This window comes from Lacerta agilis, chromosome 3 (genome assembly GCF_009819535.1).
Source record: "Lacerta agilis isolate rLacAgi1 chromosome 3, rLacAgi1.pri, whole genome shotgun sequence".
In the NCBI taxonomy this organism is placed as follows: Eukaryota; Metazoa; Chordata; class Lepidosauria; order Squamata; family Lacertidae; genus Lacerta; species Lacerta agilis.
In genome coordinates, this window is record NC_046314.1 from 63,497,383 (window position 1) to 63,513,349 (window position 15,967).

Below are 15,967 nucleotides of genomic sequence, written 5' to 3' on the forward strand. Positions count from 1 at the left end.
TTTTATTTTATACCTTTTTATTCCATAAAATAATGTATAAAAACTTACAAACTGGAAAACGTAACTAGACACAAAATAGGATGATACTCAAATAAAACATGTATACAAAAGCAGATTTGTATCTGCCTCTCTCTCCCCCCATCAAAACACACACTGCCCCCATTTCTGGTGGAATGCCTCTGTTTCTTGAAACTTTCCAACCAGGACAATTGACCTTTCAATGGACTCCCTCCTCTCCTCTCAGGTTATTTATACTATTGGAGAATATTATTATATTTATATATTAAAAAGATAAAAATTAGCAACTTGATTTTGAATTTGTATACGGTACTATCCAGAGCAGAAACTTGAATGTACACTGTGTCCCCTTTATTTATTTATTTTTGCATACTTTGGTGCCCAAATTGAAGGAACATAAAGAATATATAGCTCTCCACTCAATGTTGCACTGTTACTTAAAAACCAACCATGATACAGTTTCATCATTATACCATTGCTATGTTACAAGAGGATGCCAGTAGCTAAATATTATTTAAGACCAGATTTCCTTTCCCTTAATTCCTACATGTTAATCACATAAACTCAGATTGCTGCTTTGATAAAATAAAGAAACGTTTTTCCTTTTTCAATTACCACTATAAAGGCTCAAATCTATTATTCCCACATTTAGCACAGGGCTCACTATGTACAATTCTTCTGATCTCTGATTTCCTTCAAGTTTGGGGTGATAGCACTGTTCATCATTATCAATTACTAGTCAGCAGGATAAAAAAAATGCATACACCCTGTACCAATTTAAATGTAAATATGCTTTTAAAAAGGACCAATTTGTGAGACGTTACAAGCAGTGGCCAGTTTGGAAAGGGTGCATGCACACATTTTACCTGCATTTACCTGAAGTACATACACACACATACATACATTTTTATGCATATAAAACGATTGCCATCACATTATTACTGCTATTTTAGCAAAATCTGGTCCTAAACACATTTATCTGGAAGTTTTAAGTCCCACTGCAGTTAGTGGGGTTGACTACCAAGTCACTGCGCTTGGAGTCAAGCCTTAATAATACATTTTTAATGGACATAATGTCAATGAAGTTACCTGGAAACAAACACTTGACAATAATCATGTGGATTAAAATAGTGTTCTTGGTTCATTAAGGGAATTTCCAAGTTTTTGTAAAATGACAACTTTACACAGCTTATAGGTGTGTAACCGTGAGAATTTTGTATCTTCGGTTTTCCCTCAAAATGCTATTTGTTGAGAGAAAATATTGTAGTTTAATAAACATGTTTAATTTCCTTTCTGTCTTCTTCTCACATTGCATCTCACTGCATTCAAGTATATATATAGAAACAGTCTTAGAACTTGCTTAGAGTATGTTACAGATGCATTTTAGCATTATTCACATAGTTAGCTGAGTTACCCTTATACATTTTCTTCTTCGTTAAAATCAATTGTTATAATGTGATACAACACCCTTTATTAATTTTATACTTTTGCTGGAAAAAGAGACAGAGCCGGGCTTCCTTCCATGTCAGTGTAGTTATGGTTGTGGGGAGGGGAGGAGGATCGGTTTAGTAAAAATGAGTAAGACAAACTGTTTTCTTTAAAAAAAAATAAGATATGAGCCTCAGAGTCAGTCTAACAACACTGCTTCCTGTTCTTTTTTGATAGAGTCTAAGACCGAATGATCACTCTCTGTGGTTTCAGCATCCCCACCACCTAGCAAAATGGATCTATCCTCGTCTAGAGTAAAGACAGAGTTCTGACTTTGGCACGAATGTTTGACGACTTCATTAGGCGTGGAGAACGTTTTATCACACAAGTTGCATTTATAGGGTTTGTTGGTCTGGACCAACATGTTGTCCATTTGGTTGCCTTCCTCAAAAGTACAAAGCTCCAGAGTCTGCTTGTCCACCATGGTGTAGGTGTCCATGCTTTGGTTTAGACATACATGTCGAGCAGCTTGATTGGCCCGGCAGAAGCTTTTGTCACAGGTGCTGCACTTGAAAGGCTTGCCAGTATGAATGTACATGTGCTCTCTCCAGTGGCTTTTCTGAATAAATTTGCGCCCACAAATGGAACACTCATACTTCCGCCTTTTAACTTCCCTTTCTTGATCTGCTTGCTCCAAGTTGTCTATGTCAGCAATGTCAGAGGGCGGTGGTGTTTCAGCCTGCGGTTGTCCATCGATGATGGGTGAATCCGAGATCTGCTGCAGCTCACTATCGCTAATCATTCCAGCTTCAGCAGCTTCCATAGCATCTTTTTCAGGAGCGTTATTACAAAGAGATAAAGGAACGCTACTTTCCCCGTGCTGGCTTGATGAGAAAGGCACCCCCGTGTGAATCTGGAGGTGCTCACGCAAACTACTTCGCAAATTGAATCGCCGACCGCAGAGGTGACAAGCGTAGTATTTGGGGAAGCTTCCGTTCTTTTTCATAATGCTTGGCTTGACGTGCGCAATTGTGAGAGAAGCAGGCTGATCATCTGAGGAGGAGGCTTCCATGTTGTTTTCATCACCTGGAGGAGAAGGATGAGGAGCAGTAGAAACCAGTTCAGGAGACAACGGAGGCTGTAATGGGTCTGAAGTGGACATATTTGTTGGGGGCACTTGAGGCAGTGGTGGTGGTGGTATCTGTGACAGTTGGGTGGCTTCATGCATCTGTTCTTGATTTGCTCTTGATGACTGTGGCCTTGGTCCTCGAACAGGTTTGTCAGTTGTGGCGGCTACTTTTGTGGAATTTCTTGCCTGGTGATCCGCAATCTGAATACCATATAATGAAGATGCCAATGGAAAAATCTGCTCCGGGTGTGTAAAGTTTCCTTGACTGGCAAGACTAGCCTCTTGAATAAGCGGGAACGCATGCAGAAACTTTATTCCTTGTTCCAATCGAACAGGATCTATGAGCTGAGGTGCCATTTTTCCAGTGTACATCAAATGTAAGAGATAGCTGAAAATATCTGGCTGTATGTCAGTTGCCTTCAAACGGACACATTCACTGAAAGAAATTTCAAAACAGCATTATAGAGGAAGATAAAATGCTTCTGAAGGATTACAATAATCTAAGTATACTAAGTGCACAATTTTAAGTATACAAGGATGCAATCCTAGACATGTTCATATAAATAAAATAAATCTCTGTTATCAAAGGCATTGCTTCTACTGCTGCAACATACATATAAATTTAGCTGCAAAATGTGATCTGACTAATTTATTCCAGAATACATACTTTCAGGGCAGCAGTTCATGAACTTGATCCACAAACTAGTTAGCAATGAAATACACAGGATTAACACTGTAATCGGGTTAAGTGATTTGTGGATGAAGCTGGATGTTTAGTTATTGTGATTTATAAAGCAACTCACATTAGGCTGCCTTAACACCTTCTAATTCCTTCAGACTATTTTACTTTAACTAAATACTATTTTTAAAGTGTATTATTTTATAACTACTGTACCTGCTTTGATGAACAAACAACATCTTGAAATAGTTGGAAAAAGAGGCAAGGACAGATTTGTGTGCCTTGAAGTAAACATCACCAATAGCAACTGTACAGTCACACAGGAAACCAAACTCCCGTTGAGCATTCAGCTGCTGCAGAAGAATCAGTCCATGGTTGGCTAAATCCATCTTTTAAATTCTGTAAAGCAAATATACTTGTTTAAAACCATTTCTTCAAACATACTGTTACAGATCTGGGGTAAAAAGAATTTGGGGGTAAAAGGGCACCCATAACTGCTAGGGCTAGTGAATGTTGGAAATTAATAAATGTTAAAATTTAGATAATATTTGAAGTATTGAAGGGAAGATGCCCAACATTAGGAAATTGCCCTGGGGAAAAGTGTAATCAAGGTGCAATTACCAGACAATGGCCAGTGATTGACGCTGTTCCTGAGCTCAGGGAATATAGCAGAGTTGGGAGGGGGAGGTTACAGGTGGTGTGATGTCACTAGGGCTGGGCAATATATTGTCCAAAACCAGTTTGAAGTCCATATCATGATACTGGTTTCATAATTTTTGACCTATGATGTGTGTGTGCGCGTGCGCAAAAAACACAATGCGGGGAAGACTGTGAACCCAGCCAGTGCCTCTACATAGCTCCATCTTTCTTTCATGTTAAGCGGGTTTATTTGCACATATATACAACCTGGAGCCTACAATGGAGGAAGTTCGCAGCAGCAGCAACCCAAAACATGTCAGCTTATTCCATAGCAGCAGCAACAATAAGCTCAGCACTATCCTTTCTCTTCAGCCTATTTTTCACTGCAGTTCCTTTCTGCTTCCTGGTTACATCAGTTCAGCCCTAACCTCATAGCTTCTCTCCTAGCCTCAGTTCTGGTCCCTCCTTGGCTATGCTAAAACTAATTACCTCAAAGGGACGCAGATGGCGCTGTGGTCTAAACCACTGAGCCTCTTGGGCCTGCTGATCAGAAGGTTGGCAGTTTGAATCCCTACGAGAGGGTGAGCTCCCGTTGCTCTGTCCCAGCTCCTACCAACCAAGCAGTTTGAAAGCACACCAGTGCACGAGATAAATAGATACCGCTGTGGCAGGAAGGTAAACGGTGTTTCCGTGTGCTCTGGTTTCTGCCAGTGTTCCATTGCGCCAGAAGCAGTTTAGTCCTGCTGGCCGCATGACCCGGAAAGCTGTCTGTGGACAAACGGCAGCTCCCTCACCCTGAAAGCGAGATGAGCGCCGCAACCCCATAGTCGCCTTTGACTGGAGTTAACTGCCCAGGGGTCCTTTACCTTTAACCTACATCAAAGGGGATTAACTTTTCACACATATTCACACATCTCTTTTGAGGTTTTGAACTTCAAATGGTCTATGCCCCTCCCCCTCCTTCATCTAAACAAGGAAATTAAGTCTTTTCAATAAACACTTGTTGATTGGCTAGCATTACTGACCTGATACACAAGTTCAGAAAACTGCCTAATTTAATTAGTGGCTTATTACCCACAATAATTACTGATGCTTAGAATACATCATTTCCCACGGCACATAATTTGTAACGCAAGCCTAATTAAACACCTCAAGCCTTAATTAAATTCTGGCAATAGCTTGATCTGGATTTTTAGGCTGTCTTGCACTCCAAATTATTAACAATATTCCATGGCCAAGTTGCTCACCGGAGCAATGATTGTAGCTTATTACACCACTCCTTGCCTGACTGTACTGGCTGCCATTTAGTTTCCAGGTCCAAATCAAAGTACTGATTTTGACCTATAAAGCGTTAAATGGCTCAAGAGCACGATACCTCAAGGACTGCCTCTTTCCATATGAACCTACCCAGACCCTTAGATTATCTTCTGAGGATCTTCTTCATGCGCCTCCTCAAGATGTCTGGAGTGCAGCAACACAAAAACAGGTCTTTTCTCGCCAGGCAACAACATCCCTCTGGGTATTTAACGTCCTATACTGTACTCTTAAATGTGTTTGTGGAAGGGAAGGGTTTTACTGTTTTATGTATGCTTTTTAAAAATTATATTGTATTTTTATGGTGTGAATCTAAGATCAATGGATTAAGTGTTATACACAAATGTAAATAAATGTGCTTGCTTCCAAGTTACACACCAGTACTATTCCAATGTACAGATCTGAAACACTTGGATTTAAAACAAAGGAGTCCCAGGGAATCTGGTGATAACTTAAAAGTTAAATATCCCCCTTTAACGGATTAGTTTTTCAGTCAAGATGACCAGAACGTTTCCCAATGCAAAAAAAAAAAAGACATTGGCTTTGGGGCACTAAATAAAGTTGAGGCCCTCGTGGTTGTGCTCCTGGTTCGTCTGCTGTGTGCAAACAGAAATTATCGAAATAAAATACTTAAGAGCTTTAAGGCGCCGAATAAAAGTGGCAAATCCCGTCTGCATCCCGGCCAGGAAGGAAGCGGGGGAAAGGAGCATTTTGCAAACTAAGCGGCTGCTCGCTGGGCAACGAAGCAGACCATCCGGCTCCTTCTCTAAACAATCCACAAGAGCCAGCGAGACTCCGAGGCGGCGCTTATAGGCGACAGCCAGACGGAAAGTAATCAACAGCAACCAATAGCGGAGGAGCACTATAACCTTCCTTTTAGCTCCTCACCCTGCGTTTCCCGCGGTGAATCACGGGGTGCCTGCGCTGACGGCGTTTCCTATTGGCTGCCCGTCGGTGGGCGGGCGGGCGGGGGAAAGAGGACAGGCAAAGCCAAGCCGCCGCCGCAGCCATCGCGCGCCCCCCCGGGCTTTCGCAGCCTCAGCTCCGCCTACGCCACGCCCCCTGCCCTCCCTCCCCCTCCCCCTCCCCCTCGGCGACGCGAGGTCTCCACGTGCGCGCACACGCAGCTCCCGGAGGGGGGCGGGGCGTACGCGAGGACGGACGGCGGAGCGAGGCGACGTAAGCAGCGCGAGCGAGCGAGCTGCGGCGCCTAAGGCGCGCGAGAGACGGGATCCGCCGCTGTCGCCAGGGCCGCCTAGGCTGCTGAAGAGACGCAGACGGAGCCGCCCACCACCAACCCCCCCGCCCTCCCTCCTTCCTTCTCTCTCTCCCTCCCTCCCTCCCCCTCCCTTTCCCGCTTCGCGCGGCTGCCTCAGCGCCCGCCCCTCCCCCCTCTCTAGGCCGGGCTGCTGCTGCTGCTGCTGCCGCTGGTGAGAGAAAAAGCGGGGAAGGCCGCTGCGTAGCTCGGCGGCTCCGAGGGAGGGAGGGAGACCGGAGGGAGGGGGGAAAGCAGGCGCCGAGGGCCCCGAACCAAGCTCAGCTCACGCTGACCCCGTGGACCAAGGCTGGTGGGAGCAGAAATCCTCCCCCTCGAGTCCTGACCGGGCGACCTTTCCACCCACCGATCCCGGGGGGGGGGCAGCACCGCCCTCCCTCCACTGCCCTCCCGGCCACCGTCTCGAGGCCGCCGCCGGTTAGTCGCGAAAGCCCCCTCAGGTGCTCGGGCCGCCCTTTTCCTCCCTTCGGGTCCCGACCTGGCCTAGACCAACCGCCAGCACAATGGTGGGTATGGAGCGGGGTGGGGGAGCAGCCGGGCGCTGTGGCCTCCCCCGCCGCCGCCGCCGCTCACGCCTCCCCCTCCCTCCTCCCCCCGCCGCCCCGATTCACCTTGTGTATGTAGGGGGGGGGGGTAGACGGAGCTCACCTGGCTCGCGCTTTCCGGGAGCCCCCGCCGCCGCCTCGGCGCGCGCCCAGCAGCAGCAGCAACAACGGAGTCGGAGACGGCGGCGGCGGCGGCTTTTCCTGTCCGGTTACGTTAGGGTCACATGACCGAGAGCGGAGCAGAGAGGCTGTGGCGAGGAGCCCCCGCCGGGGAGAGAGGCAGAGAGGAGGGGGAGGGGAGGCGGCGACGAGCGCTGTGGCGGCAACAGCAGCAGGAGCCACCCCACCCCCCATGCCTCCTTCCCCGCCCGCCTCGCCTCGCCTTTTCGCGCGCCGCTTCCAGCGAGCACCAAGCGCAGGCCGCACCGGGCTCGGGGCGGGCGGGCGCCCATTTGGAACGGCGGGGAAGCCGGGCCTGTCGGCTGTGGTAGCTTTTGGGTGTAATGCACGGACATAGGCGGCGTACTGGAGCGAGAACTGCATCTTCAAACATTCGCTCCATGCGATGTTCTCTCCCCCTCTCCCCGAACAGTTATAGGAGGGAGGGAATTGCCACGAGGTGGCCAAAACAAAAATAAGATACGCTTATTTGAGGGTAAGAAAGTAAAGATGAGGTGGGGGGGGGAGCCACAGCAGCTAGGGTTAATGACCAATACTATTTTTAACGTGACGTTTATTTTCAAAGGAATGAATTGGCACTACAATATTTATAATACGCAATTTTAAGTAGCTACTTAAGCCTTGCTTAGAATATCAAACATGCTTACTCTTCAGTGCATTTTTTGTAGGTGTTTGGAGGGCCAGATAATATGTAATTTTTTGAATGTATCTGCAATCAGCAGTTGTACTGAGAAAAAGGCTTGAAGATGAAAGTTAACTCTTTAAAAAATGATCCAGTGGCGTTCTGAGTAACTGAAAAAGTACTATGCCATAGTTGGCAGTATAGATATATAGATGCATTTGGCACCTGTTGAAATTATTTGATTACATGTGCCTAATGCTTTGATGCATTGTGGCAATAGACTCCCCTTTCAAATATCAGTTCACGATTGGAGTGTTGAGATTCTAGAACTGCAGTTAAAAGCCCCATTAAATATTTTATTTGCTGAGTGGCCTTTTGTGTTTTAAAAAAGGAGAGAAATCAGAATAACAATAGTGCATATGAGAATTAACCTCATCTATAATGCTTTGAATATTAGGTGTCTGAAAATAGAAAGAAATATAGTTGCAGTAGTGAGTTCTCAATATATAGGATTGCAGCTATAATACATACTTAGGATACTTTCCCCCAGTCATGTTGGGGCATGGGTCTGGAATACTTAAAAATTGCTAAATTTGCTTTTGTTCTCTGAATTGCTTCCTGTAATGACTTACACAGGCTATTTGTGTTCTTCTGTATGATCTGTAGCTGTACATTGCCTTCCTGTTAAGCTTCAAACATCTGCAATGCTAGGTGTTAAAATATTTACTTTTTATGTTGTAATGATATTAAGAGAAAAGGTTGCATAATGTTTTACTTACTAAATTTCAATCAAACCAGGATCTAATAAATGTTCTATCTGCATTTATGTATTTACAGTGGACGCTCGGGTTGCGAACATGATCCGTGTGGGAGGCGCGTTTGCAACCCGCAGCGCTGCATCTGTGCACGTGCGGGTTGCGATTCAGCACTTCTGCGCATGCACGGGTTGCGATTTAGTGTTTCTCTGCAAGCGCCGAAACCCAGGAGTAACCCGTTCCGGTACTTCTGGGTTTGGCGCGGAGTGCAACCTGAAAACGCGTAACCCGCAGTGTTTGCAACATGAGGTATGACTGTACTGGCAGCTTGCAGTTAGAAAAAAAAAAGTTTTTTGTTATAAAATGTAAGGAGCCCATAGGATTTAAAATTGAAGATTCTGTTTTGTGTAGTTCTGTTGTGTGTAGCTATTTTTTGTTGGTTCCGGAAAGTTGATATGGATTTTAAAAACTGTCATAGGCAAAGGAGTTCTAATAATGTTTTGTTATGGAGCATCAGGCTCCAATGTGCATACATGTTTAATACAAAATATTTACATTTCTTTGATACCACTAATTTTATTATATAAGTTCAATGGATCTGAAAAGGCTTGAAATTAAGTATTTCATTCAGACTGACATGTGCATTGGGCTTCAATCTCTTTTGGTATAGTGCAAGACATTCTAATGGTCTTCAAATATGTCTACAGCTTCACTTTGGCTCCCTTTACTACCTTTTTCTCTTTGCCATTTTCAGTATCCTGTATGGCCTTGATCTTACCTCACTGCAGTCCTATGCATGTTTTCTTTGGAAGTCCCACAGAATTCAGTCGGACTTAAGTGTGCCTAAGGTAGTAGCCTCTGGTCTCATCCTTGTGCCTATACCAGGGCAGTCAAACTTGACCAAATGGGCCATAAGACTACTTTGACATTGAAATCTTGGGCCGCACACCCCCTTCCCATAGATGTCTAAGCAAGGAGCCAGACTTTGGGAAGGAGGTGCAAGGCTCTGGCAGGGTCCTAGAGTCCTCACACCTCCTTCCCAAAGCCTAGTTAGCACTTCCCAGCTGTGGGAAGGAGGTGTGAGGACTCTAGAACCCTGTCAGAGCACTCATGGCTTCCTCCCAAACCCCAGCACTTCACTTAACTGGCTTGGGGAAGGCAGTGTGAGGGCTGCGGGGTCTGTGTGTCAAATGTTGCTCAGGGTCACCCAGAAATGCCTCAAGGGCCACGTGCAGCCCTCAAGATAAGCATTGAATATATTTGTACATCACCTCACCCAACTGGTTCCCAGAGCAATTCAAAACAATTAAACAGTGCAAACCCAGAATAAAATAGTAAAAAGTAAGATTGAGTAGAATAAGTAGATAAAAACAAATGTAGTCCAGAGCTTAAAAGGCCTGTGGTAACAAAAAATGTCTTTGCCTGATGCTGAAAAGATAAAACAGGCAGGGCAGGTATTCCTGGAAAGGGAATTCCGTAAATGTGGCATACTCTCTGAAAAGGCTTTCCCTATGGTTGCCATCTACCTCTCATGAAAAGGGGAGGTTGCTTGCTGACTTAAATCGTTGGGCTCATGGATGTCCTTTAGGAACCCAGTACAGTGGTACCTCAGGTTACATATGGTTCAGGTTACATATGCTTCAAGTTACATACTCCGCTAACCCAGAAATAACGCTTCAGGATAAGAACAGAAATTGTGCTCTGGCGGCGCAGCAGGAGGTCCCATTAGCTAAAGTTTATGGTTTTGGAAGTTTGCATCAATACCTTGAATTCTGCTTGGAAACAAACCAGCCAGTGAAGTTTTTAACCCTAATATTGTAATGCCCGTAGTTTGGTAGTTGTATTCTGTACCATCAGTAGCTATCATGCAAGTCTTTGGGTGCAGTCCACATATAATTCGTTATAGTAAACAATACTGGGTGGTTTATCAGAGTATGGAGAATAGCCAGGCTCTCTGTCCAAGCCAGACTGTGGCTGGCACAGCACTCTCAGCTAATGAAAGGTACTATGTACCACAGGACACAAGATCCATAAACACACCTAGACTGAATCTTATCCTATAGGGTAGAGTGCAAACCCATCTAGAACAGGCTGAACACCCATCTCCCTGAGCAAATAAACTACCTTTGCCCAGAACCTCTGTTTTGTTAAAATTATTTGGTTCTCACCTAGCCTATCACAGCATTTCAGTGATAGATATCCAAATCGCAATTCTGTTAAACCGCACAGTAACAAGTAACCGCATGTCTTAAAAACAGCTTTTGAATATCAAGTAGGTATACAATTCTAACCCCATCCCCAATGTATGAAGGCTGAGCACTGTAGTTGACTCTGCTGGCATTGAGTCACATGGCTAGTTGTGAGGGGTGCTACACAGGTTGGCAGAAGCTATCTCCAGTGGTAAGCCCTGAAGTGGTAAGCATCACAGGGGTGGGGTACTGGCAGTTTTAGAGCCAAAACCTTGTGTATCCTTGGACCCCACAGTTGTGCCAGCCTGGAGATGGCATGAAGAATTTCAAGAAACAACCATTCCCTCCACTTTCCAGCCTGGCTGGCATGAGCCAACAGTGTTTGGGATGTTGTTGTGGATCTACCATGTTTTTCTTTCTCCAATCCCATTTAAGATCGCTCTGCTAGTGACTTCTTTGCACCTGTCAAATCTTGAGGTATGCTTGCAGTCAGGGGTCCCAACTTGAATAAAATAGGGGGGGCAGGTAAGCCCAAACCCACATAATCACATTACATGGCACACGCACACAATTTGAATGGCAATGCCCATCAACTTTGCAGGGGTGTGACCCCCTCAAATACTTTATTTGGGGAGGCAAATGGGCCCTCGGCCCCTGGAAGTGGCTCCTATGCTTCCAGTACTTAAGTGTTCATATGTAGTAAATATCCAGATGTTTGAAACAAAACATGAAAAGTTTACCTTCATGCACTGTAGACTTTTTTTTTAAAAAAAAGCAGTTTCAAAAGGTCAATAAACTTGTGCAATTTCCACATTAATGTGAAATAAATTAGCGGGACTTTAGTGTATGAGTTCTGATTTTAACAATTGGTTAATGAGTTTTGAAATGTGAGACTTCGTATGTGTAAGAGCTGCTTTACATCTAATGTATGGAAATGATAAATATGCTGTGGCGTGTGATTGGTTGCTGGGTAAAAGCAGTCATAAGACCAAAACATGCCTCACTACTTAAATGGTATAAAACAATAAAGCTACACATGTAAATTAAGAACAAGACAGAATCTCAGTATTGGTTGTGTGATTAATCTGTATGTTTTGTTTGCTTTTTTGTGGAAAATTGTGCTTCACACTTCTGAAGAAAGGAATCTATATAGCAGTGATGGCGAACCTTTTAGAGACCGAGTGCCCAAACTGCAACCCAAAACCCACTTATTTATCACAAAGGGCCAACACGGCAATTTAACCTGTATATCTCTTTTTCTGTGTATTTCACGTTTCTTCTTTATGACTGTTTTAATAAATAATGCATCATAGAAGTTATTAAATTGCATTCTTCATTAAATTATCTTTCCATTTATATATAATTTTAACTCAGTGCTTTTTTCCAAAAAAAAAAAAAATGTTTAGGGGTACTGTCATTTTAACTCAAGAAAATCACCACCAGTGGAAAAATAAATACAGTTCAAACCGGGGAAAATAAATACAGTGGTACCTCAGTTTTCAAACAGTTTAATTCTCGAACTACTTGGAACCTGAACACTTCAAACCCGGAAATGAGTGTTCTGGTTTTGGAACTTTTTTTGGAAGCTGAGGAGCGCCTGGCTGCCTTCAGGTGGTGCAGGGCCTCTCAGATGCAGCTTCCGGGCTGCCTCCAGCTTCCCCAACCCCAGCAACTATTCAGCCTTGCTGCCTTCACGGGGTTGCAGGGGATCTGATGCAGAGGTGGGGGCTCCTTTAAACTTCTCCCTTGAGGGGAGTGCAGCCACGAACCCCTCAACAGAAAGTGTGAGCAGCCCTGATCTAGCTCCTGTTCCCATGCAATCACACTCCTACTTGCCTGCAAGCAGGAGTGGAGGCAGGGATCTCTCAGAAGTGGAGCAGGCGGGGGGGTGGGGTGGAGTGGCAACATCACTTGCCGCCCTGGCCCAGCCTTCCCTTACTTAGTGCTGGGGGCCGCAGGGCTGCATTCAAAATAAAACTTTCCAGAAAACCACAAAGCCAACAAACTTGCAACTCGTGAAAAAGCAGCAACACAACAAATTGAAAAAAGCAAACCAACCGCAAATGAATCAAAATCACAAAGGGGGGGGGGAAACACTGACCCTAATTCTAATTCTAATCCTTACCCTAACCCAGTTGTCCTCCCCTACCCCTGGCACGGATGCTACAGCACCAGGGCTGCAGGCTTTGGATTTGCGTGTGAGCCCTCTTCCCCCACTCAGCACGGAAGCTATGGCCCTGCTGGGTTGACTGCGTGCGTGCCCACAGGGCTCCGAGTGCCCTCTGGCACATGTGCCATAGGTTCGCCACCACTGATATATAGTCTAGCTGATCACTGCCTGTGAGGTTTACTGGAAGCACAGTAGTGAGTGTCAGGTGCCTAATAGGACTTAAGTTTGTAGCAGCTACCCATGGAATGACAAAATGCTGTTTTTCAAATACCCCAATTGGACACAGTCCTTACATGCACTGCAGGTTTGTATAACTTCTAATAATCTTGCAAATTTTGGATTTATTTTTAAAAACACTTTAATTTGTTTGTGGATGTTAAATATTAGTGATTTTTTTCTGAGTGCCGAGAACAAATTTGGACTTGTGAGAAACCTTTCTGAAGTATAAAGCAGGAAGGGGCCTCAGGTATGTAAGAGACCCATACCCACTCAGATATGTACACCTTGGGCTCAGTTTACACATTGAGGTGTGAGCTTGCTGGTTGCTTACAAGCTATTGGGGACAAGCTCCCTTCTGTCAATTTGCAAGGCCTGAATAGAAGCCCTTTTGGGAACACTGGATTTTCCACAACTGAAGCAATAGCCTCCACACTTGGCTAGGGCAAACAGCTGCTTTAGATCTATACAACTAGTGCTAGGATGATGTGTTAGTGAGACATTGGCAGCACCTCTTCCCAACTGTCTCCTGCCCCTTCAGGTAGTGATGAGTTGTGAATGCTGGTTTTAAACAGGGTAAAGGCATCCTTTCGCATGGTTGGTTGCTATGTGAACCAGTTTCTAGAGGGATAACCATATTCTGCAGCAAAAACTCTTTACTTCCTAGCACCTTTTAAGCCTTAAATTTACTAGGGACAAGCTATACCACTGGTTCATGCAGCCTAGTAGTGTATTCTGCCTAGCAGCTCTGATCAAAAGATAGGCGTTTCCCTGGCCTGCTAGCTGTGATCCTTTAAATGGGATTAAACCTTCCACTCTGTTTTGGATGGCAAAAAAATTATTTTCTTTACATACTCAACGTTTTCTCAAGTTATTAAAACCTCTAGGTGCTGTAGACACAGTTCTCAAATCCTCATCTATTTAAATTCCTCTTGTCTTGCAGTATAGGAAATGAATTTGCTTGTTCTTCAGTACATTGAAATAAAATAAGCAGACTCACAAATGGATGCTTTTCCAGAGAGATGCTAGAAAAGAGGAATTGTATATGCACCACCCCTGCCACAGTTACCTCACAGGTTTTCATATTTTGTGTGTGGTTAGGGGTCTACAGTTCATATATTCACCATTAAGTAGAATAATTTTCTCTTCCTGTTACTGGTGAATCCATTACCCCAGTTGCCAAACTAAAATACGTTTAGAAACCTGGGCAAAAATTTCCTCCCTTCACACTTGCTGGAATTAAGGAATTCTTGGTTGTTATATGAACACAAACAATACAGTTGTGGACAAAGTTAGTAAAAACAAATTTATTATAGAAGTCTGGCTTATGGACTTCATTTACCTCACTACGGAATAAAAGATGAGCCTGGATCAGGCCAATGGCCCATCTAGTCCAGCATCTCCACAGTGGCAAACCAGATACCTGCGGAAGCCCATCAAGGGGGCCTGATCACAAGTAACCCATGTACAGTACTGTAATCAATCTGAAACCAGAATTTCTTGTTACTTCAATATGTGAAATAACTATGCTTAATAGTTGCTTAAAAATAGCATTTGATACATAATTCAGAAAGTAGATTCTGACCATAAAGCACTGTTGACAAGGACACACGTTCTGGCACTTGTAAAATACACATGTTGTGTAATGAAAACCCTGTTATTCCAATTCAAAACATAAATGAAAGAACTGAACCTTTTGATAAATTGTACTTCAGTGGAGTCTGATCTCTTTGAAGTCTCTCCCTCCCCCTTTTTAAGAACAGTCAAGTGTCCTATCATTAAGCAAGAAAATGGATTAGATTCAGGATAATTTGAAGGATATCAAAGCTGCTACCCAGGATATTAAACCCAAATATCATCATTCAACTATGCTTATTTCCAGTTCATGTTGCCTTTCAGAAGTGATTCAGTAACTTGTTCAACCCACTATGAAGCAGGTCAGATACATTTCATACAGGCAATCAATTTCTTTTGAGTGCTACATGAAGTGTAAAATGAGAATATTAGAATGTTTAAAACATGTCATTTCCTTGTAACACACCCTACAGAAGTTTGTCATTTCACTTGACCAGAAGCAAAACAAGCACACGCTAAGCCTTGGTGGTATGGTGCCCTTGTTCTCTCCCTCTCATGTAGCATTTTAGGTACTCTGCATGCAATGAAGCATTATGATGAGTGTTTCCCAGCTCCCTCTTCAAATGTCTGGCTGCCAGTGGTGGTGGGACAAACTCGTAATAACCTATCAAATTGCAAGTGTACTTAGAACACTACAGCAGGGAGATTTTGCCACACATTTGCGGGGCAGGGATTGCCCACTCCTGGCATAGTGGATTGAGCCAAACATCCTTTCACTGCCAGGACTGATTCAGCAGACGCAATCTTTGCTTCCTGCTGTAGGCAGAAGAGACCATATTCACTGCTTCCCTGCAGCCACCTATGCCATCTGTTTCAGAGAGCTGGTGTCCGCACTCCTCCCTTCCCCCAGAGCATAGTGTTCACTTGTTTAAAACAATGACTTCTGTTCAGCTCAACTTAAAAGTGATATAGAGCTGAAGAACGGATTAGCATGTGAAATGATCAATGACACCTTTCTATAATAAAAATTCAAGTTTGGGTTTTTTCCCATTTAGGAAAAAACAATGAAGCACAAAAATTTTTTTTAAAGAAAATTATGAACAGCTGGATTGATAAAGCAATTTCCCCCTACATTTTTAATAGAAAAAAATTGGAAACACCCAGTGAAGTTGATTAGCAATAACAGAAGTACTTCAAAATGCATAAAACCACAAAGTTTGAGAACTACTGAC

At 44.0% G+C, this 15,967-nt stretch overlaps 1 protein-coding gene across 2 annotated transcripts; it reads right to left on the reverse strand.

Annotated features, from left to right (window-relative positions):
* ZBTB2 (zinc finger and BTB domain containing 2) lies at nucleotides 1-7,374 on the reverse strand. Of its 2 annotated transcripts, none has more exons than XM_033143995.1 (3): nucleotides 7,132-7,374; nucleotides 3,471-3,653; nucleotides 1-3,011 (listed from the first exon to the last, which is right to left on the reverse strand). In XM_033143995.1, the coding sequence occupies exons 2-3, from the start codon at nucleotides 3,641-3,643 to the stop codon at nucleotides 1,646-1,648; spliced, it is 1,539 nt and encodes a 512-aa protein (XP_032999886.1). In that variant the 5' UTR covers nucleotides 3,644-3,653; nucleotides 7,132-7,374; the 3' UTR covers nucleotides 1-1,645. The 2 variants fall into 2 exon arrangements, with proteins under 2 accessions (XP_032999886.1, XP_032999887.1); XM_033143996.1 differs by having other exon boundaries at nucleotides 7,095-7,374.
* Between the last annotated feature and the right edge of the window lie 8,593 nt (nucleotides 7,375-15,967).